A 22,315-nucleotide genomic window follows, 5' to 3' on the forward strand; every position below is an offset into this window, starting at 1 on the left:
GAGACATGGTTTCTAATCCTATAACCATTCTTGTGGTTCTTCTCTGAATCTTCTCCAATTCATCAACTTCCTTCTTGAGGGCACCAGAACTGGACAGAATATTCCAATAGCAGTTGCCTTAGTGCCAAATACAGAGGTAAAATAATCTCTATACTCCTACTCAAGATTCACATTTACGCATCTCAGGTTTGCATTCATCTTTTGGTCTCAGTGTCACACTGGGAGCTGATGTTCAGCTGATTACCCACCATGATCCCCAAATAGTTTTCAGAGTTACTGCTTCCCAGGAGAGAATCCTCCATCCTGTAAATATGACCTACAGCAGTGGCTCTCAGACTACTTCCAGACTACTGTGCGTTTCAGGAGTCTGATTTCTCTTGCGTACCCCCATGTTTCACCTCACTTAAAAACTACTTGCTTACAAAATCAGGCATAAAAATATGGAAGTGTCACAGCACACTATTACTGAGAAATTGCTGACTCTCTTTTACCATATTTTATAAAATACAATTGGAATATAAATATTGTACTTACATTTCAGTGTATAGTATATAGAACAGTATAAACAAGTCGTGTGAAATTTTAGTTTGTACTGACTTTGCTAGTGCTTTTTATGTAGCTTGTAAAACTAGGCAAATAACTAGATGAGTTGAGTTGATGTACACCTGGAAGGCCTCTGCATTCCCCTGGTTCAGAACCACTGACCTATATACATTTACAGTTAGCCATATTAAAATGAACAGTTTGCATGCACCTAGTTTGCCAACATATCTAGTTTGCTCTGAATCAGTGACCTGTCCTCTTCAATATTTACCACTCCTCCAATTTTTGTGTCATCTGCAACTTTATAAGTGATGATTTTGTTTTCTTCCAAGTCATTGTTAAAAATATTAGATAGTGTAGGGCCAAGAACTGATCCCTGTGGGACTCCACTGGAAACAAATCCTCACAGTGACAATTTCCTGGTTACAGTTCTATTTTGAGACTTATCAGGTTAGCCAGCTTTTAATCCATTTAATATGTGCCATGTTCATTTTATATTGTCTTAGTATTTTAATCAAAATGTTGTGCGGTACCAAGTCAAATGTGTTTCAGAAGTCTAAGTATATTATGCGAACACTAGTACCTTTATCAACCAAATTTGTAATCTCAAAAAAAAAAAAAAAAAAAAAAAAAGTTAGTTTGACAGGATCTATTCTCCATAAATCCACATTGATTGGCATTAATTACATTACTCTCCTTTATTTTTTATTAATCAAATTCCGTATCAGCTGCTCTTTATATTCCTGGGATCAATGTCAGGCTGAAACCTGTAATGACCTAGGTCATCCCCTTTACCCTTTTTAAAAATTGACACATTAGCTCCCTTCCAATTTTCTGTAACTTCCCCAGTGGCCTCCACAACATCCTCTGGCAAGGAGTTCCACAGGTTGACTGTGCATTGTGTGAAGAAATACTTCCTTTTGTTTGTTTTAAACCTGCTGCCTATTAATTTCATTTGGTGACCCCCTAGTTCTTCTGTTGAGTAAATAACACTTCCTTATTTACTTTCTACACACCTGTCATGATTTTATAGACCTCTATTATATCCCCCTTAATCATCTCTTTTCCAAGCTGAAAAGTCCCAGTCTTATTAATCTCTCCTCATATGGAAGCTGTTCTATACTTCTAACCATTGCTGTTGCCCTTTTCTGCACCTTTTCCAATTCCAGTACATCTTTTGAAATGGGGCAGCCACATCTGCACGCAGCATTCAAAATACGCATGTAGCATGGATTTATACAGAGGCAATATGATACGTTCTGTCTTATTATCTATCCCTTCCTTAATGATTCCCAACATTCTGATGATGTGTTTTAAAAAAACAGACTGCCATGATCTTACATCATCTGTCACGAGGGAACCTGGAGAAATGGTGTCTGGGCTGCTAGAGATTTTATCCCAGTTTAACACAATTTCAGTCTCTGAGGTGCTAGCATTTGACTCAGTCTCATTCTCATCTACGTCCTTAATAGGAAAATGAGGGCCATAAAACAGCAAGAGGTCCACCAGCTTCTCATTATCTTTTTCTTGATTGTAAGTTTTCCAGTCCATGCGAATGTCTGAATGAAAAAGGAAAAAACTATTAATCTTAGTCAGGCCAACGATATGTAGCTTTTTTGGCCCTTGAGAAAAAGTGGACTAGGTTGATAATGGCGCATGGATACATTGATGCCAAGCGCACCTCAGTGGAAGTTTTTTACTCTCAGGACCAGTCAGGGATTCCTCAAGGATCAGAAGAGCATACATATGACTTAAACCCATCTTTGCCTGTCACTGGTCTTGCACTAGACACAGTCTAGGCAGGTCCAAGGATCCCAGCCAACATCTTTATTAGCATTAGCTATAATGAATGCTTTATTTGTTAAATAAACACATAAGAATGTCCATACAGGGCCTAGCCTAGTGTCCAGTCTTCTGACAGGGGCTGGTGCCAGATGTTTCAGAGGGAATGAATAGAACAGGGCAATTATTAAGTGATCCATCCCCTGTTGTTCAGTTCCAGCTTCCGGCAATCAGAGGGTTAGAGATACAAATTGCAAGGTTGTATCCCTGGCCATCTTGGCTAATAGCCATTGATGGAACTCACCTCCATGAACTTATTCTCTTTTTAATCCAGTTATAGTTTTGGCCTCCACAACACCCCAAGCAATGAGTGCCACAGGGTGACTGTGTTATCTGAAGTGATTCCTTAGTTTGTTTTAAACCTGTTGCCTGTTAATTTCATCCGGTGACTGATGGGGTAAATAACACTTCCTTATTTGCTTTCTCCACACCAGTCATGATTTTATAAACTTCTATCATATCCTCCCTTAGTCTTCTCTTTTCCAAGCTGAACAGTCCCGGTCTTTTTAATATCTCCTCACATGGAAGCCGTTCCATGTCCCTAATCATTTTTGTGTGTGTTTGGTGATGTCCAAGACACAAAGACAGACATGGCCCCTGCACTGAAGAGGTTACATTCTGAAGAGGAAGACAAAGATTGGATGCAAGTGGAATTTAGGGAGCCAAATGGTGCTAAAAACTTAGAGTGTTTTTTTTCTTTCCAATAATAGCATGATGGCAGCATTTTATTGACGTGGGTTAGCTCTAGGAGGGTTTCACAGAAAAAGTGAATTTCAAAGAAGGATACTGATGAAGAGAAGTCAGTCAGACGAACACATAGTGCACTGGAATAGGATGTTTTCCCGTTTCACACTAAACAGTAGATTGTGCTAATTATATTCCCTCACTGGCCTCTCGCTCAAACCTGCTTGCTCTGCTACTATACACAGACTAGTCCAAAGGTAACACCACAATGATAAATGTTTTTGTACAGCTAGAGACCTAGCAGCACTGGCCATTGCTCTATATTAGCTAAACTACTGAATTAGCTGTGATTCTCTTCTTCTATTTCTTTATTTCCCTCAAAAAAACCATCCTAATTAAGAAAGGGGAAGGTGTGTTAATTGCTGTGCTTTCATTACTGTAGGGACTACAGTGCTTGCTCGTATATCTTAGAATATGAAACCAGCCTTACCACAGGGAGTGGGGTTGTTGAGTCTGATGCAGCGGGAGACGGTATCCCCACCAGAGACATGAGCACCAAACCTGGAAAGGAGGAATAAGTTAATGTTACAATGTGCAATTGTTAAGTCAACTCCTAAGAATTTTTCTTCTAAATGAGTCATTAACAAAGTGGAAACAGATCAGCTTAAAGAGTTAACTGTTGGCAGTTTGTTGTATTGGAAACCAGATAATCTACGGTCAATCTAGGAAACAGTTATTTTGTACATTCAGATTACATTCCATTATCCATTCCCTCCATATTCTGATGACATAGTTGTCTCAGACTCGTGTGTGCGAGCAAATATGGTGCTCATGAAAGATGGTGGATAAAGAAGTCAACAGAAGTGTTGGAGTGGCAGAGGCTACCTCCTTAGTGAGAGAGGAGTAGCAGGACTTTTTCCACCATTGGTACTGGCATGCCAGTGATCTCTGTCCATGCTGACCCTGAATCAATTGAGCCTGGAATGACTGAAATTCAATCAGTATTAAACCCTGAGAAAATAGTCTGGAAGAATGGTTGGTAGCATGGTTGATGAAGGATTTAGGAGATGTTGTATGGAAACAGCATTTTACAGTCATGCTAGGAAACACAAACATAACAGTATGCTAAACTTATCTACATCAGATAAGGCCTTAGTGTAATGTTTGACTAAACAAAATAAAGCACACACTGTATTTTGACAAATATACCATTGAATGTTGTCTGCCCTCTTACTGAACAATAGCAAATGACCAAAAATGAACACTGTAGGCATAGTCTAATGCATTTAAAACATCTGATGTCCTTACAAACAGCATTTGGGGGGCTATACCTGATTATTGGTATCTTTGTTTCGTGTTCAGTCTGAGGTCCTGTCATCTGCAAGAAGATTGGGCAACCTTTCACAGTCATTTGCATAGGAATTAATGTAGGCTGTAAGTCTCCCACCTAAGAAAAAACAATGCATCTTGGCAATTAGAATTAAATGCTATCTTAGAATGTGGGTTACTAAATTATATCGTAGCCTTTGAGCCAAATGGATTTTCAGTTTTTTTTACTCTCTCTTTTAAAGGACATTAGTGAAGCAAGAGATCTAATGAGGACTCTTGTCACCAGGAAAGTCCTGTACCTAATCTATTGGTCATTCTGCTTGATGCCTTTCTAAGGCTATGGCTACACTACGAGGCTTTTAGCAACACGGCTGTGCCGCTACAGCCGGGCTGCTAAAAGGCACGCCATATAGCTGCTGTTTGTCAGCAGGAGAGAGCTCTCCTGCTGACAAAAAACTTCCAGCCCCCACGAGATGCAGCTGCTTTGTCGGCAGGAGAGTGCTCCCTGGTGATAAAGTGCTGTTCACAACAGTGCTTTTTGTTGGTAAAATATTTGGGGGGGGGGGTGGTTTTTTAATATCCCAGAATGACAAAAGTTTTGCCAACAAAGCGTCAGTGTAGACAAAGCCTAAGAGCCCTTCCACCAGGCACAACAGCACAACATATTGGGTTGGTGGAGCCGAGTAGTGACTGTTACAACTGGATTTTGTAGATGGAACAAAACTATGTTGTGGAACTTTGTTACAGCCCTATGGAAAAAAAAGGCCTTCAACATTAGGCCAAAACCAGATCCATACGTTTTAACAGGAGAGGACAACTGTCAACTAAACCTTGTTAGAAGAAACAGTCTAGAAAAGGCTACTCTGAATCTTTATTGAAATCCTGACAAGCAGAAGAATGTGTTTTAGCAAAGAGGAATTTGGGGAAAGACAATTGGCCCCAAACCGACCATGCAGAAGAAAAAGCCTCACCTACCCTACAGATGAGATCATCATGGTACTCTCCCCACATGTTGTTATAAGCTGTTATTTTTATAATTAGCTGCTGGAAGGCTTTCAGAGTTCCTGTGGAAGGTTGGGCATGGAAAGCCACTCCTCTCCCATGAGACAGTAATGCCATCATAAATGCTGAAAGAATAGAAGAGCATTTGATAAGATTTCTAGGAAATGGAATAATGTTTGTTTTTCAAACAAAATACATGTTCAGATCATCAGCTGGTATTAAATCAGGGTAGTTCCACTGGCTTTAGTGGAGCTATGCCTATTTACAAAGTTGAGAATTAAGCCTCTAGAATAGTTTCCCAAACTTTTCCTATTGTATACCCCCTTCCAGATCTGCCAGCAGCCCACATACCTCCTTTCAGATCTACCAGCTGCCCGTGTACCCCTACCCTTCTTATCACTGATACATTGGGTGTTCTTCTTAACACTATTTGACTTTAGCCATCTGTCTGTATTTCATTGTTATATACGGGTATAGTGCAACGTATACAACCGAAAAAACCCCTAAGTTCTGAGCTCAGTTAGACTGGACAGTTGCTGGGCAACTGAACCTGCGCTGTACAGTGATTGGAGGTGAGGGCTCTGTACGTCAGCATCTCTGTGTATTTGTGTTCTCACTGGTACATCTTGAAGTAAATGAACTACCATACTTTAACAAATTCCCACAGAATTTTAAAGCTTCGTCTGAGTAGCCAATTATGAAAATGCAATAAATAAAATAATAAATAAAATCTACCATTACACAATTTCTCCTGCATACCCCCCAGTGGTGTCTCACATACCCCCAGGGGTGCATGTACCGCAGTTTTGGAACCACTGCTTTCGAATCAAATCATTTTCACTCCAGCTTCCTATTCAGTGGTTCTCAATCTGTTTTTATATTATGGATCACTTGTTAAGACAGAGATTCTTCCAAGGACAACCTCTCCTGCCAACCTCCTAATTCTGCACTTTTCTGTGACAAATGTAATGCTTGAATACATGAAAAAGCAATATTGATAAGATGAAAATAAACTGACTTCAATGGGATTGGAGTGACTGACTGGTTAACTTCGTGATCTATGCTGTTTACTTCTTTCTAGATGTTTGCTAGCCCTCTAGTTGTGGTGGTGTCTGGAAATCTAAACATCTAACAAACACGTGACTAAGACATTTAGCAAGCACTTCAGATGTAGATAAGGACTTGTTTGTTTACTTGATCAAAAAAATGTCCCAGAAACCCCAAGACAGTCCTGACTGGATAATACGTGGCAGGAGGCATCACTTCTTAAAAACAGAGATGCTCTGCTATTGAGATAGACGCAGCTCCATGGACCGCTTGGAAGTGCATCACAGGATACAACGTGAGAACTAATGTTAGGCATTTACCCCTGGGGAAATTCTGTGCCAAAAAATTAAAAATTCTGCAAAATTCTGCATATTTGATTTGTCAAAATAACACAATATAATCACACTAGTTTCTATTATTTTTGGTACTTTATTTCAAAATTCCTGTCAGTAAGTATGTCTGTAACAATACAGACAATGAAAAAGATTCAGGAAATGTTTTTTGATAGATTCCTTACTAGGCATATAAATACAGAACACTGAATAATTAATTTAAACGACAATACAGACCCTATTTCCCATATCCCTCAGAAGCAGGACAAAGGCTTGGGGGAGTCAGAGGTACCAGAGGAGCTGAGGAAAAAAGAAGGAGCCTGGGAGTGTACCTGAAGGGTTGTTGGTGGGAGAAATATGAAACAGGGATTTTGGGGGAAGGGCAGGATTGTAAGGGAGTTGGGGTGCCTCCCCCAGACAGAAAGACCCTGGCTGACTCCTAGCCTCTCCCATTCAGTCAGGCACATCTACCCCTGTCCCCATGTGTCCCTGCACCCTGCCCCCCCATCCCCATGTGTCCCTATGCCCCCACCTTTTGTGCCCCCACTCAGCCACGCCCCTTCCCCCATGTGGTCCTACACCCCCTCCCCCTGTCCTCATGTGGTCCTGCGCCTCCACTCCCGTTCAGCCCCTGACCCTGTCTGTCCTGCCCCACTAGCCCTTAGTCTGTGATGCCCCCAGCAGCCCCGTGTGCCCCACGCTGCCTGTCCACTCATATCCCCTGTCTTCTGTCCTGGCCCCACAGGCAAGTCGCTGCAAGGAACACAGTGTCTTCTCTTCCCTATAGCAGCAGGGGAGGGCCCCAGAGTGTCTGCTCTGTTCTCGAGCCACAGCGGACCCCGGTGGGCAAAAGATGTAACTGCAGCAACTTTCCGGCAGAAGTTATTTTCTGTGGCACATGAATTATGCGTATGCGCACTGGCACAGAATTCCCCTGGGAGTAGACATTCTACTGCATCTTTTAAATTATGTTTTATTTGCTATGGGCTAGATTCTGATATCACTACTCACTCATAGCACCATACTTTATAAGTAGTCTCAATGGCTACTTGTGAAGTAAGGTGCTCCTCTAGATGAATAAGGGTATCAGAGTCTGATTCTTTATATTGGTATAATACCTTGCACAACGGAGCTGTGAGCCTTCCTGGTTAGGACCTCTGGGAGCTACTGCAATATAAATAATAAACAACAAAGGATCAAATCCTGCCTGGTCAGTCCATCCAACCCTACTGAAATCAATGAGGCTGCAGGGGATGGAAATCAGCTTGGAATTTGGCCTATTTTTTTTAAATTTTAGAGCTTGTAAAAAGGACCAGATTGACTGCCCTGAGACCTGGACTCCTCTATCTACAGACTAGATACTGAATGCTGTGGGCAAGTCCCACAACGTTCACCAGTATGTTTCAGTCCTGTCCTGGAGGCCCAAACTCTAATATAAAGGGATTTCCATTTCCATTCAGCCCTCTTTCCATGAATGCTGTTGCTGAGTGTGCCAGTTGTGAGGAGATATCTTTCTGGCCAACAAAAATAGCTTTTCTCATACCTGATTGTGCTCTCTTGGCTGCATGTCTTCTGATATGTGCTGTTCTTTTCACCAGGCTGGCTGTGGAGCTTGTAAAAGGAAAAGACTCAATGACAAATCTGTGAGCAGCACAAGTCTTTGCTAACTTTACAAGCTAGTTCAACCAAACTCCTAGATTGTGGGTAACTATTGCTCAAAGACAGACCTCCTAGAATCACCTACTAAATGAATTTTTAAAATAGCTTCTTTATATGTGAAGCCATTTAAATGCCAAGACACAAGTTCAGGATTCCATAAGCCAGATCCTCATCTGGTGTAAATCAGCATAGCTCCACTAATGTCAATAGTGCAATGCTATTTACACCAAATGAGAATCCTGCCCTTTGTGTTTCCTGCAAAAGTTGATGGCCTGCAACCATAGTACCTCAGCCAGAGGATTCATCATTTCTCATAAGCAAAGCAAAGTCAACTCAAGAAACACCCAGTATTGCAGGAAGTGGCATGGCAATAGGGGATTGTCCCCTCACACCAGTATACCTTCATTTCAATGAAATTATTCCAAGTTTACACAGCAGCGTGAAAGGAAAATCAGGCCGAGTATCCGATTCATTAGCAAAAAAGGCACAGCTTACAGATTGTTTCCTTGTTCCTCTGTGGTAACTGGACAGCTACTGAAATATTCAGCTTCTAGTGTGAATGGAGCATCGATTCCAGTATGATTGGTAAGTATTAGTTGGCGCGTCACTATGCTCTTCAGTGCAACTTCAGATCCAAAGTCCAACAGAAGATCTTGAGGACTTTGTAACATTTGCTTCTCATCACTAAAGATAAAAGTGACGTCAGATATTAAAGCTAGCACTCCTCTTTCTTCATAGCATAGAAACAGTTTAGACAGAATTGAGATTTCCAACATAAGGCAATTTTGATGTCCCTTGTTAAAAGGACCAACTAGCCTAAGATTTATACCACCAGCATTTGCCAGTATTGATTTCTCTCAATTATATTCCTGTAGGAATTTATTTCAGGTGTAATGATTATGCTGATCTGCCAAATTAAAGCTATTTCTTGCTCATCTGAAAAAAAGAAACAACAAGGACTTAAAGTACATCCTGAAACAGAGTAGTCATGTTAGGTATCACAAGGATAAAATTAAAAATACCAGGCAGATGTAGGCTTGGAAATTATCAAGGAGAGTTGCATTTGTCATATACCAGATTTGGCAGTGTGGCAGGAAAACTTCGAAACAGCCCAGGATATTTGATCTTAAATTGTATAGTAAAGAACTCAGTACTTTAATATCCGTATCTGAGAGTTAAATTTACATATTTTAAACATTGCAGACAGTTACTTTGGCTTGTATGATGGGCGTAGGATCCCCATCCCTTGGCTGGCAGCGAGAGGGCTAATTCTTTCACTCCAAGCAGAGAAAGCAAAGATACTGAATCAGAATATAGATGGACTATTACAGTGTATTAGATGTTAAAAACCAACAAACAAGTCTGGGTGATTATTTTATAAACAACTTCATTTACCTGGTAACTTTACTGTCACAAGGTATCAAGTATGTGACATGCAGTCCCTTTACTTGGCCAGAAATGCCCATAAAAAGAGGTTCAATCATATCTTCTACGCTACAGCAGAGGGTAAGGTCATTCAGCTCATCCTAATGGAGAAAGTCACATCTTCTTTGTAAATGGAGTCAAAGATACAGATGAAACATGTCATCATCAAAAATGTATTAGTAAAACAGGTAAAAATCTTACTGGATTAAAAAAAACAACAGACTTGCAGGGGAAGACTGAGAAGTTTTACAGGTTGCCTTACATGGATTTCCTACCAAAACACTGCATCAGATTTGTTTGGTAGTAGGTACCAAATTAAAAATTTGCTGATGTTAGTGTATGTTTTGCATCAACATCAAATAATGTAAACCTAAAAATGCACCATTACTGATTGTTGCCACATTTTCTGGTAAAAGCCTGTCTTTTCAGTGCAGGACTGCTTGTGGAAATAGATCTCATTGTCTGGACACATTAATTCTGACCTCCCTCTAAGTTTTTCCAGGTAAGGAAGAGTTAGGATATGTCTACACTACAGATGCTACAGTGGCATAGTTATGACGCTGCAGCTGCACAGCTGTAGCACCACAGTGTAGACACTTGCTACAGTGATGGAAGGGGTTTTTCCATTTCTCTCAAGAGGATGAGAGGTGGTAGGTAGGTCGACAGAAAAATTTTTCTGTCAACCTAATGGTGTTTATAGCAGGGTTTAGGATGACAACTATGTCTCTTGGAGGTGTGAATTTTTCACACCCCTGAGAAATGAGCTAGTTTGACCTAAGTTTTAGGTGTAGCCAGGCCTTAGAATGAGAGAGAAGAATGGTGGGAATTAATCTAAGGAAGAAGTTTTCAGGACCATAAAGTAAAATTTAATCAATTTAATATGTGTTAAGAAAAAAGGTCAAAAATAATTTTGTATATTACAAAAGCAGCATTAATCATTAAGTGTAAAGAAAAAGGCATAGTAGAAAAAAAATAAAACAAAGCAGCAAGCAAGCTGACTACAAAGTCAATTTAAGGTGCATATAATTTAAATCATATGATCTTCTGTCTTCAATCATGTTAGTCTATAAAGCATATCTGAAAGGCAGTTAGAGACAGATTCTATGCACAATTGCATTGTACTGTACTTGCGAATACTGTTTTTGCCACACGGTCTTGAAATAAGAATCCCAGTGTTCTCTGTGCTATTAAAATTAGACCAGTTTTTAAACTTACCATAATATTAGCTGTTAGCTCTATACACAATTCTTTTTCTTCATGTGGGCCCAAAGTGCCGCTTCTTGGGGAGACAGTGGCAGAGCAGAAAGCTGACTGACTTCCGATAAGCTATGACGTAGGGTAAACACTTGAACATTCAGTTAACTGTGATGAAATCTACTTCATTAAAAATTCATCTCCAGATTGGAAATGATTATCAGGATGAAGCAACACAGAGAATCCATATGTTTCAGGAAAATGATAGATCTGATATGTAGAGTCCGGACACACTTTACACGCACTTTAATTCCACTATGTTCAATTACTTAGATGCTTTTGTCCATTACTTTTTTCTTAATAGTAATTAGGGCTGTCAATTAATCACAGTTAACTCACGCAATTAACTCAATTTTTTTATACCAATTAATCGCACTTTTAAACAATAGAATACCAATTGAAATGTATTAAATATTTTTGGATATATTTCTACATTTTCAAATATATTAAATTCAATTACAACACAGAATACAAAGTGTACAGTGCTCACTTTATATTATTTTTATTACAAATACTTGCACTGTAAAAATGATAAACAAAAGAAATTGTATTTTTCAATTCACCTCACACGAGTACTGAAGTGTAATCTCTATCGTGAAAATGCAACTTACAAATAAAGTTTTTTTTGTGACATAACTGCACTCAAACAACAAAACAATGTAAAGCTGTAGAGCCTACAAGTCCACTCAGTTCTACTTCTTGTTCAGCCAATCGCTAAGACAAACAAGTTTGTTTACATTTACAGGACATAATGTTTCCTGCTTATTTACAATGTCACCTTAAAGTGAGAACAGGTGTTTGCATGGCACTTTTGTAGCCGGAATTGCAAGGTATTTACGTGCCAGATGTGCTAAACATTCGTATGCTCCTTCATTCTTTGGTCACCATTCCAGAGGACATGCTTCCATGCTGATGACATTCGTTAAAAAAAAATGCAAGTTTGTGACTGAACTCCTTGAGGGAGAATTGTATGTCTCCTGCTCTGTTTTATCCACATTCTGCCATATATTTCATGTTATAGCAATCTTGGATGATGACCCAGCACATGTTGTTCATTTTAAGAACACTTTCACTTCAGGTTTGACAAAATGCAAAGAAGGTTCCAATGTGAGATTTCTAAAGATAGCTACAGCACTCAACCCAAGGTTTAAGAATCTGAAGAGGGGCGAGGTGTGGAGCATGCTTTCAGAAGTCTTAAAAGAGCAACACTCCGATGCGGAAACTACAGAACTGAACCACCAAAAAGGAAAACCAACCTTCTGCTGGTGGCATCTGACTGAGATGGTGAAAATGAATATGCGTCAGTCCGCATTGCTTTGGATCATTATCGAGCAGAACCTGTCATTGGCATGGACACATGTCTTCTGGATGGGTAGTTGAAGCATGAAGGGACATATGAATCTTTAACGCATCTGGCATGTAAATATCTTGCAACGCTGGCTACAAACAGTGCCACGCAAACACCTGTTGTCATTTTCAGATGACATGTAAACAAAAAGTGGGCAGCATTATCTTCTGCAAATGTAAACAAACTTGTTTGTCTGAGCGACTGGCTGAACAAGTAGTAAGACTGAGTGGACTTGTAGGCTCTAACGTTCTACATTGTTTTATTTTTGAGTGCAGTTATTTTTTTTTACATAATTCTACATTTGTAAGTTCAGCTTTCATGATAAAGAGATTGCACTCCATTATTTCTATTAGGTGAATTGAAAAATACTATTTCTTTTGTTTTTTACTGTGCAAATATTTGTATATTTATAATAATAATGTAATATTTTAATATAATATATATGATATAAAAATAATAATATAAAGTGAGCACTGTACACTTTGTATTCTGTGTGGTAATTGAAATCAATATATTTGAAAATATAGAAAACATCCAAAATATTTAAATGAATGCTATTCTATTATTCTCTAACAATGCAATTAATCGTGATTAATTTTTGTAATCAAGAGATTAATCGCAATTAAATTTTTAATCACTTGACAGCCCAAATAGTAATTATTACTATATGTACACTTTTCCCACACAAGTCTGTCTCCAAAGCCCAAATGTGGTATAAAGGTCCAGAATGAGGGATTTCTCAGTTACCTCATAATATAATCACAGAATCATAAATTAACTCCAATACATCAATGGAATTCCTGACACAGCACAATATGTTGTGTAACACGCTGGCTAAGTGTGTCTGTCCCTTCTCTAGTGGCCAGTCAACATAGAGAATAAGATAGATCTACTGCTCCCAGTTAACAGAGTTACTCCTTTAGCTGAAGGGGAAAGGATTGTGCCTTAGTCCAGGGGTTCTCAACCCTTTTCTTACTGAGGCCCCCCTCAACATGCTATAAAAACTCCAGGGCAAAGCGGGGGGTGGGAAGGGAACCCTTGGGCATAGGCATAGTTTGACTTCTATTTTGGGAGGTGAGGGCTGATGGGGCTCAGGCCAGCTCCGCACAGGGGAGTCCAGGGAGGGAGCACCACCTCCATGCCCTGACTCACCTCAGCAGGCCACCCAGCCTGTCTGGGTTATGGAGGGCTGCAACCAAAAAATATAACTCAAACGGGGGACCCAGCTCAAAAAGTTTGAAAACCACTCAGGGTGCAGGCAGGGGGGCACCTAGGGGCTGTGAGCAGTGAGGAGTGTGGCTCAGGGAGGGGATAGCTAGGGTCTGAGTGTGGGCAGGGAAGGAGCTCAGGGTGCAGGCAAGGGATAGCCCCGTGCTGCTCCTGGCTGCGGAAGGGGGATGCTGGCTTCAGCCCCGCACTGCTCCCAGCTTCAGCCCCACATGCAGCTTGGGGTACCGGACTTCAGCTGCGGGGCCATATGGCCCCCCTGAAAGGGCTCACAGACCACCATGGGGCCACGGACTCCTGGTTGAGTACCGCTGCTTTAAAGCAAGAGTTCCCAGATTTAATTCCTGCTGATGACCCAATCAAGGGGTCACTACACATAGGACACATCGCAGAAGTTATCTTATTATTTTTTATTATTTGTATTGTGATAGCAACTACAGAGCTCAGCCCCTATCTTGTGTCATAGAATCATAGAATTCAGAGTTGGAAGAAACCTCAGGAGGTCATCTAGTCCAACCCCTTGCTCAAAGCAGGGCCAATCCCCAACTAAATCATCCCAGCCAGGACTTTGTCAAGTTTGACCTTGAAAACCTCTAAGGAAGGAGATTCCACCACCTCCCTAGGTAATCCATTCCAGTGCTTCACCACCCTCCTAGTGAAAAAGTTTTTCCTAACATCCAACCTAAACCTCCCCCACTGCAACTTGAGACCATTGCTCCTTGTTCTGTCATCTGATACCACTGAGAACAGTCTAGATCCATCCTCTTTGGAACCCCCCCTTCAGGGAGTTGAAAGCAGCTATCAAATCCTGCCTCATTCTTCTCTTCTGCAGACTAAACAATCCCAGTTCCCTCAGCCTCTCCTCATAAGTCATGTGCTCCAGCCCCCTAATTATTTTTGTTGCCCTTCACTGGACTCTCTTCAATTTTTCCACATTCTTCTTGTAGTGTGGGGCCCAAAACTGGACACAGTACTCCAGATGAGGCCTCACCAATGTCGAATAGAGGGGAATGATCACGTCCCTCGATCTGCTGGCAATGCCCCTACTTATACAGCTCAAAATGCTGTTAGCCTTCTTGGCAACAAGGGCACACTGTTGACTCATATCCATCTTCTTGACCACTGTGACCCCGAGGTCCTTTTCTGCAGAACTGCTGCTGAGCCATTTGGTCCCTAGTCTGTAGCAGTACATGGGATTCTTCTGTCGTAATTGCAGGATTCTGCACTTGTCATTGTTAAACCTTATCAGATTTCTTTTGGCCCAATCCTCTATTTTGTCGAGGTCCCTCTGTATCCTATCCCTACCCTCCAGCGTATCTACCACTACTCCCAGATTAGTGTCACTATTAACTGTCACAGTAGAAAGTCACTTACCTCTTCCCAAAAGTATTTTGCTGGCAGCAGTGTCTGGTTAAAGAGTTTGACGGTTGCTTGTGCTGGAACTCCAATATAAATTTCACTGAACACCAAGTGACTAGACATCAGACATGCTTGGGGGGTCTGAACTTCAACAAAAACAGGAAGATGACTGAAATAGACCCACAAATGGCCCAGTTTTACTGTTGCGTAGTTAGTGAATTTACACAGACATTCTGGGAAGCATGAGGGTAGTGTTAATTTAGCAATATGTGTAATTGAGAAGCTTATTGATATATTATACTATTCTGAGTGCTGCGGGTATGGGACATTGTCCGTGGTGTTTCAGGAGAAAAAAATATCAAAACTAAAATATGACTTAGAGGAAAACTTCCATTTTTTCCTCACCTTCCTTCTCCATTTTCGACATCTAGCTCTAATACTGTCTGGAGACGTTGACATAGCAAGGACCTGAACAGAACTGACACACTGCATTTGCCCAAAGGAGGTAATTCTCCATCAGATGGCTGAATCGTGAATGGGGATGCCTAGGTGATAGAGAAACAAATGTGAATGTCACTCAAAACCTTGCTAGGCAGTGTAAAATGCTGAACCCAAGTTCTCAGTTTGGTAAGCTCTTTGCATATCATGCAGCTAAAGACCCAAACTGAAGAACTCAGGATATCAATCAGGAGAATGAGAATACAGCACATGACTCTGTGGATCTTCCACTGTTAAAGGTAAGAAGTAACTTTTAATTAACTAGATAGGGTCCCTCTTTTAGTTCTGCTAGCCTGACCCATTCTGTCCAAGAAAGCTGTGCTTACAAAATGTCTTTAGACCAAATTTTGGCCAAAAATCATGTCCAACTTCTACTGACTACAGTTGGAATTACATGAACAACTTTAAGGGCAGAATTTTGCCTTTTATGTTTTAGAGATATGGATCTACAATGATTCTTTATACAAAAATAAAAAGCATCTATCCCAGATTCTAGGTGCCCTAGACATTTATTTTAAAACACAAAGCATGACAAATCCAGCCACAAATGCCACCATATGCTAGCAATAATCAGATATCCGATACAGCTCCCTATGCTCCTCAGAGTCAACCCTCTGCCACCAGCCTCCCTACCCCCAAGATCCTGGATTTGTAGCATGCTCTGAAGGTCAACATATTCTGGCTATCACAGACCAAAGTGGGGAGTGTGTTCCAAAGCAAACAGGCCCTCCTGGGAAACACCCTGCCAGCAGCCCCTTCTCTTTTAAACAAGAAACCTCCATCTTGCGTCTGCTGACCTTAATTGCAACTGTATAATATGAAGAGACACATGATCTTTCAAAGTAAGTAAGTTTCAGGCCTTTATAGGTCAAAGACAATCTTAATCATCATCTTAATCCAGAAACTCATGGGCAGCCAACTCAGATTACAAAGGACCAATGTAATGTACTTGCTTAACAAATTTCCAGCATCAAGCTCCAAAGAGATTTAATATATACCTCAGGCAGAGTACGACAATGGCATGAATTACTATGTCCAGATCTTTCCCTTGAAAGAACATGAGACCAAATCTGATTTTCAGTGAGGATGGCAGAGATACACCTTCCTGTTCATAATAGCTCTCTGTTCATAACAGCTACGAATGTACCAAGATTAACAGTGCCAAAATATTCTGGGGAGCGGGGCAGATAAATCTGGCACTGGGGACAGGTACACAAGAACATTAGTGTGATCGCCATTTTAAACCATGTCTAAGACAGTTCTTGGCCAACAGATAGCATCTAAGAGAAGAAAGATTTCCTCGACAAACAATGGGGTCAAGAATGTGGATAGAATATATTTGACATGTAGCATTCTAGGCGATCATAAACAATGCTTTTGGTATTTTTTATGAAGTTTTATAGTTGTTTTTGTGATAAATTTGCACTTTTTCAAATGTATTGTTTAATAACCATAAGGCCCAATCCTGCAAGGTGCTGATATCCTTCCAGGAGGCTCCTATTAACAGCAGTGGGAGTTGAGGTCATTCACTGCCCCTGAGGATATGCTCAGCACATCACAGAATTAGGCCAGCAGGGAATTTGTCCTAGGCACATTATAAATAGAAACAAAGAAAAATAGCTAAACATTATTGCACTTAATAAAACTTGCGCTGTACTTTCTTGATGTGCAAAAATCAGTTTGTTCATCATCATAAGAAAACTGAAAATTACTTTTCTGATTTGGGGGATGAAATTTAGTGCCCTGGGAGCTGAGACACAAATGATAAAGAAGATAGTGTAGCTGGTTCTGGCCAGGGTTGTACAGAACTATATTACCAGTCTTATAAAGAACCTCTTGGAACGACTTACATCTTCGTTCCTTTCAGCTAAGCAAGCTTGACTTTCTTGCATTCTCCACCATGCAGGCAATTGACTTAGGTTTTGAATCTCAAAGGTACTTAACACATTTTCTCCCAATTTAATCAAACCTAAATGGAGTGATGGAACATCGATAGAGAGAGCTGGACCCTAGGACACCAAGAAATATACATTAAAATGGATATCAATACCGAAATTGCCTGATTAAAAAGCATACATTAGCTAAGATTTGTGTTTACATTAACTTAGAACAGAAAGCAAAGGTTCAATTTCTAATACAGAAGATAAAAATCATCAAGAAAATATCCTTCTTCTGATTAATACATCACACTACACTGAGATTTCATTGTGGCCCAGGAGTCCCTCAATGCTAACTGGCAGAGGGCACCCCATACCATAACTCCCCTCTGGCCTGATACAAACACATTCCCCCAAAACACTGTTGGCATAATCTGTATCTAAAAGGTGTCATGTAAGGTATGCAAACCAATAACATCCTGGTCATTAATATTACTGAATGATGAATGAATGGGTAGTGTATAAAGAAATATAAATGTGTGCTGGAAATATGTTCTTAAAAGGTGTTTTGCAAACAGTGCATAAGCCCAGCCTGTCCTAGACAGGTCTGTCCCGGCCTGTTTTCCTGTGTCTCCAGTGTAAACTGAGCCAGGTAATACCTCAGAAGACAATATATCTATGTATAAGATAAAAAAAGCCATCAAGCTAAATGCATGGGGTGGGGGAGAAGACAACTTAATGATTATGATGCAGCCTTACTGGCTCTTGAAAGAGCGACAGTAGACTTTGGTAAATATAAGCAGAAAGAGAGTGCCAGTTTGGCATCCATCACCTGGCAGACAAAGGGGAAGCAGCACCTTTTGAGTTCATGAAGAGTGGATCCTCTTGGCCTGCAAACCAAGAGTAGCTGGAAATGACTTTTGGTGAGAAACCTACTTCAACAAAATTGTAACTTGCTGAAGTTAAGTTTTAGTCACTAGAAAGTGTGTTTTATTTTATTTGTAACCATATCTGTGTCTTCTATTCTTACTTATTATCATTTAAATACGTTCCTTTTAATAGACAATCCATTTCAGTGCTGTGTATTAAATGGAAGGGTAAATACCAGTGAAAGGTATTGGATACTGCAGGTAAGATGGTTTTGACGACACTCGGGACTGGAAGAGCTGTTGGTGTTATCCTGCAAGGAGTAACCAGGCTGAGGCCATTGTGCAGTGAGCATGCTTCTGGTGTCAGGGCTCTCAGCCAAAACTGCACAGTACAGAAGCACTTAGGGTTATAGGACAGGTGGTGACAGAATCGTTACTATCTGGGTGACATTCATGTCAGTACTTTTATGTGAATTTAGTATTCCTGAAAAGGCTTCTGATAACTCTAAAGACAGAAATTCTCTTTTTGGGCCTGATCCAAAGCCCACTAAAGTCAATGGGAGTCTTTCCATTTACTTCAGTGGGTTTTAGATTAGACCCTTTCTGCAAAGAACATATACAGCACAGGGAGCAGCAGAGGAGCCTGCCCATACTGCCTCAACCTGCATCTTCCCTATGCTGTGGGCCAGACTTCTAGAAGGCCCAGCCTGTCTGTAGCAGCAATTTGCAACCACAAAATTTGGACCTGCAAAAATGAACTGCAGGCACAAACTGCACCCACAACTCAAATGTGCACTACCTACCAAATTGTGGGCATAAACTAGATTACTCTGATTTCTCTTCACCATTTATTTGAGGGGTACAAATTGTATGCACAAAAAGGAGGCAGGCCTTTAAAAACTTTATCCCCTTGAAAATCTAGCCTTGTTCTTCAACCTGAGGATTATCTCAGAGCACTGCCTATACCCTAGAAAAATTACTAATTAATTATAAGAGTGTCAGCCCTGGGTCCTGTCTCTGTTCCCTCAGAACAAGGTTGAAAAGAGTTTGGCTGCTTGCATAGACAGTGCCACATAAATTTGGCTTACACTCAACTTGGTGGCATTTATCTGTTTCTGTGTATGAAACACAACAACATCTAATCAATTTCAAAATGTCCAAAAATGTTTTAGGCAGCAATGGGCAGAAACCTATGGACTCTGGTGAAAATTAGAAGAGGGAAAAGGGGGACACATGAAGCCCCTGGCATCTGGTTAGCAGAACAGCAGCTTTAGCCACCTCTGTAATTGTCTCAGAGACAAATGGAAGAACTGGTTGATGGCAACCATTAACACCTTCCAGCATAACAATACCCCCCATTTCAGTTCTGCTTATTGTCCCAATACAGTGTAAAATGCTGAATGACTTATCTTCCAGACAGAAAGAAAAGAAATAAGAATGGTGGAAGGAATAGGGGGGCAAACACAAAGCCCCTAGCATGGGTCGGGGAGAAGAATGCAGGGATCTTGGCATGGGTGGGAAGGATACAGAGGTACTGGCATGAGAAGACAAGGGTAGGTACAAAAATACACAGTGTGACACTGTACCCCATAATCTTCACAGTGATATTATTATGATATAATTATGGCATAATTATGATGCATTTTATGCAAGATGGGATGTCATTGGAAAGGTTTTGATTTGCTGAACATGATTATCCTATTTGTATGCATGTATCATTTTTGGATACATTGGAAGGGCCAATTTAGAGCAATGGGCCATTAGGAAAAAAACAACAAGCCTTAGGAGAAGCTTATCCCTCACCTGATAAGCCTTCCTGTGAACACTCCAAACAGGCTGTGAACGATGGCTGCTATGACTCTACAAGGACATGTGATGAGACCACATGTCTCTAGACTCCATCTTGGGATGTCAGTATTTTTCCACAGACCAGTCTGGAAACCAAGCTTTGGGAACAAACAGTTCCCACCATATGCAAAAGTTATATAAGGCAGGTAGTGACATCATCTGGTGTTCTTCGCTCCCCACACAAGAAAACTCCTGAAAAGACCTGAGGAACAAAGACTAAACTGGGAGAGGTGCTGGACCCAGACTAAAGGGATTTTTAGCCTGTGAATGAAACACCTGGGGATTCCAAGCTGTAAAGCAAGTGCAGCTTGCCCCTTAAAAAACTACAGCCTGCTTGTATCATCTCTTAGGGTGAGAATCTGCTATTCATATCTAATCAATTTAGTATATTAAGTTTAGTTTGCGGTTTTGTTTATTTGCTAGGTAATTTGATTTGATCTGTTTGCTATCACTTAAAATCTATCTTTTGTAGATAATAAACTTGTTTTTGCTTTATCTAAACGAGTGAATTGCAGTGAAGTGTGTGGGAATCATAACTCAGGGGCTGTTGCATAACAAAAGCTGTTGCATATTCCTCTCGACATTGAGGGAGGGGGGCGAATTTTATGAGCTTACGCTGTACAGTTCCCTGTGCAATGCAAGATGGTATAATTTTGGGTTTACACTTCAGAGGAGGTGCATGCCTGAGTAGCTGAGAGTAGCCTTCCCATGCAGGGGCTGGTCAGAGAGCCTGCTTGTAACTGCAGCTGGGTGTGTCCCTACCTGTTTGTATGCTGATGAAAGTGCAGGTTGGAGGGCTTTGTAGCTCATCACAGCAGTACAGTGTGAGAGGGAGTCCAGGCTGGTGGGTCAGGGGGCTCAGTGGTACCCCAGTTCCATGCGGAGAGCCTGGGGAGAACCCGTCACACATAGATCCTATGGCATGGGCAACCCTGGTACGGAAGGCATGTGGGGATGGTGGAACACGGAGCACAAGAGCTCCTGACATCACAAGGGGAGAATGGGGGACAGTGGTATGGGGGAGGGAGGAATGGAGGACACACATCCCCTGGAATGTGGCAGAGGGGGCAATGAAGGGGCATACAGAGCCTCTGTAATGGGGAGGGAGAATGGGAGATGCTGGAATGGAGGGAATGGGATAGGGTGCAAACAGAACCCCTGGCATGGGGTAGGTGAAGGTGGGTTACAGGGTGTCCCTGAAATAGAGGAGGAAGTTAGGGTAGCATAAAGGGACCTTGTGGTGGGGAATGGAAGAATGCAAGGAGCCCCAATGTTTGCCATGAGTTCAGCCTATAGAAGCAACGAATTGTGCAGCCCTCTAGTTTATGTACACCTATTACAATAAGAGTTCTAACTAGAGATGAAATAAGATGAGATGATTTCTTCTAGGTATTGGACTGAGACCACCAACTCATTTCACATAGGTCACTCACCAGCCATTAGATAGTACCAAAACATCAGACACCCAAAAAGTGAAAGGTTATATTTATACATATATCATTATATCCCATCATTATCAGCTCTCTCAGCCAGCCCATCCTCCTGAAAGGTTGTATTTGTTGTCACCTTAAAAGCAGCCTCCACATGCAGCACAACTGGCTCCACAGATTGTTCGATTTTACAATGCAGGTTATGGCTGGCATATCCAGGTTTGCTTCCAGTAAAATTCAATTCAAATTCACAGAATTCATTGGCTTCTAGAAAAGAAAAATTCAGTTTCTTCATAATCATCATCTTTCCCCTCCTCCCCTCTTTACACGGCTAAATCCCCAAAGCCGTTGAAAGTCAATGGGAAGGTTCCATCTGCTTTGGATCAGGCCCTTATTTCACAAACACGTGTTGACATCACACTCTACCATTTCTTTCTTAATGTAACACTCAACAATTTAAATATTTCTACTAATAATTATTTACAAAGCACAGAAACTTTACCTAACACTCCAGTATAAGGTTCAACTTCAACTATATCATGTGCACTGATTTTTCCCCATGTATATTTGATGGATGATTTGCTGTTATTCCACATCTAAAACAATTGAAAAATTAATGAGCTAAATAATGCACTTTATGCTTTCATGGGAGTCTGCAAAATGCCAATATGTTGTCAATAGTGCTGCCTTAGAAACAAGGTAATTCAATGTTTGCACTGTTTCAATTTTATCTTCAACAGTG

The 22,315-nt window shown here is 40.9% G+C and overlaps 1 protein-coding gene across 6 annotated transcripts in view; it reads right to left on the bottom strand.

Moving 5' to 3' along the window:
• DLEC1 (DLEC1 cilia and flagella associated protein) overlaps positions 1 to 22,315 on the bottom strand; it is a 67,159-nt gene that overhangs the window by 9,079 nt on the left and 35,765 nt on the right. For all 6 annotated transcript variants that reach the window (XR_006279501.1, XM_043509734.1, XM_043509733.1 and 3 more), the window contains 13 exons: positions 22,076 to 22,169; positions 21,710 to 21,840; positions 17,400 to 17,558; positions 15,457 to 15,596; positions 15,067 to 15,220; positions 11,079 to 11,189; positions 9,834 to 9,964; positions 8,934 to 9,122; positions 8,323 to 8,390; positions 5,374 to 5,525; positions 4,401 to 4,516; positions 3,560 to 3,630; positions 1,885 to 2,102 (listed from right to left, as the gene is read on the bottom strand). Coding sequence is in view for 5 of the 6 variants with exons in the window: in XM_043509734.1 (XP_043365669.1) it covers positions 1,885 to 2,102; positions 3,560 to 3,630; positions 4,401 to 4,516; positions 5,374 to 5,525; positions 8,323 to 8,390; positions 8,934 to 9,122; positions 9,834 to 9,964; positions 11,079 to 11,189; positions 15,067 to 15,220; positions 15,457 to 15,596; positions 17,400 to 17,558; positions 21,710 to 21,840; positions 22,076 to 22,169 (1,734 nt within the window). In the remaining variant the exon portion in view is untranslated. The remainder of the gene's footprint in view (positions 1 to 1,884; positions 2,103 to 3,559; positions 3,631 to 4,400; positions 4,517 to 5,373; positions 5,526 to 8,322; positions 8,391 to 8,933; positions 9,123 to 9,833; positions 9,965 to 11,078; positions 11,190 to 15,066; positions 15,221 to 15,456; positions 15,597 to 17,399; positions 17,559 to 21,709; positions 21,841 to 22,075; positions 22,170 to 22,315) is intronic.

This window comes from Dermochelys coriacea, chromosome 2 (genome assembly GCF_009764565.3).
Source record: "Dermochelys coriacea isolate rDerCor1 chromosome 2, rDerCor1.pri.v4, whole genome shotgun sequence".
Lineage (NCBI taxonomy): Eukaryota > Metazoa > Chordata > Testudines > Dermochelyidae > Dermochelys > Dermochelys coriacea.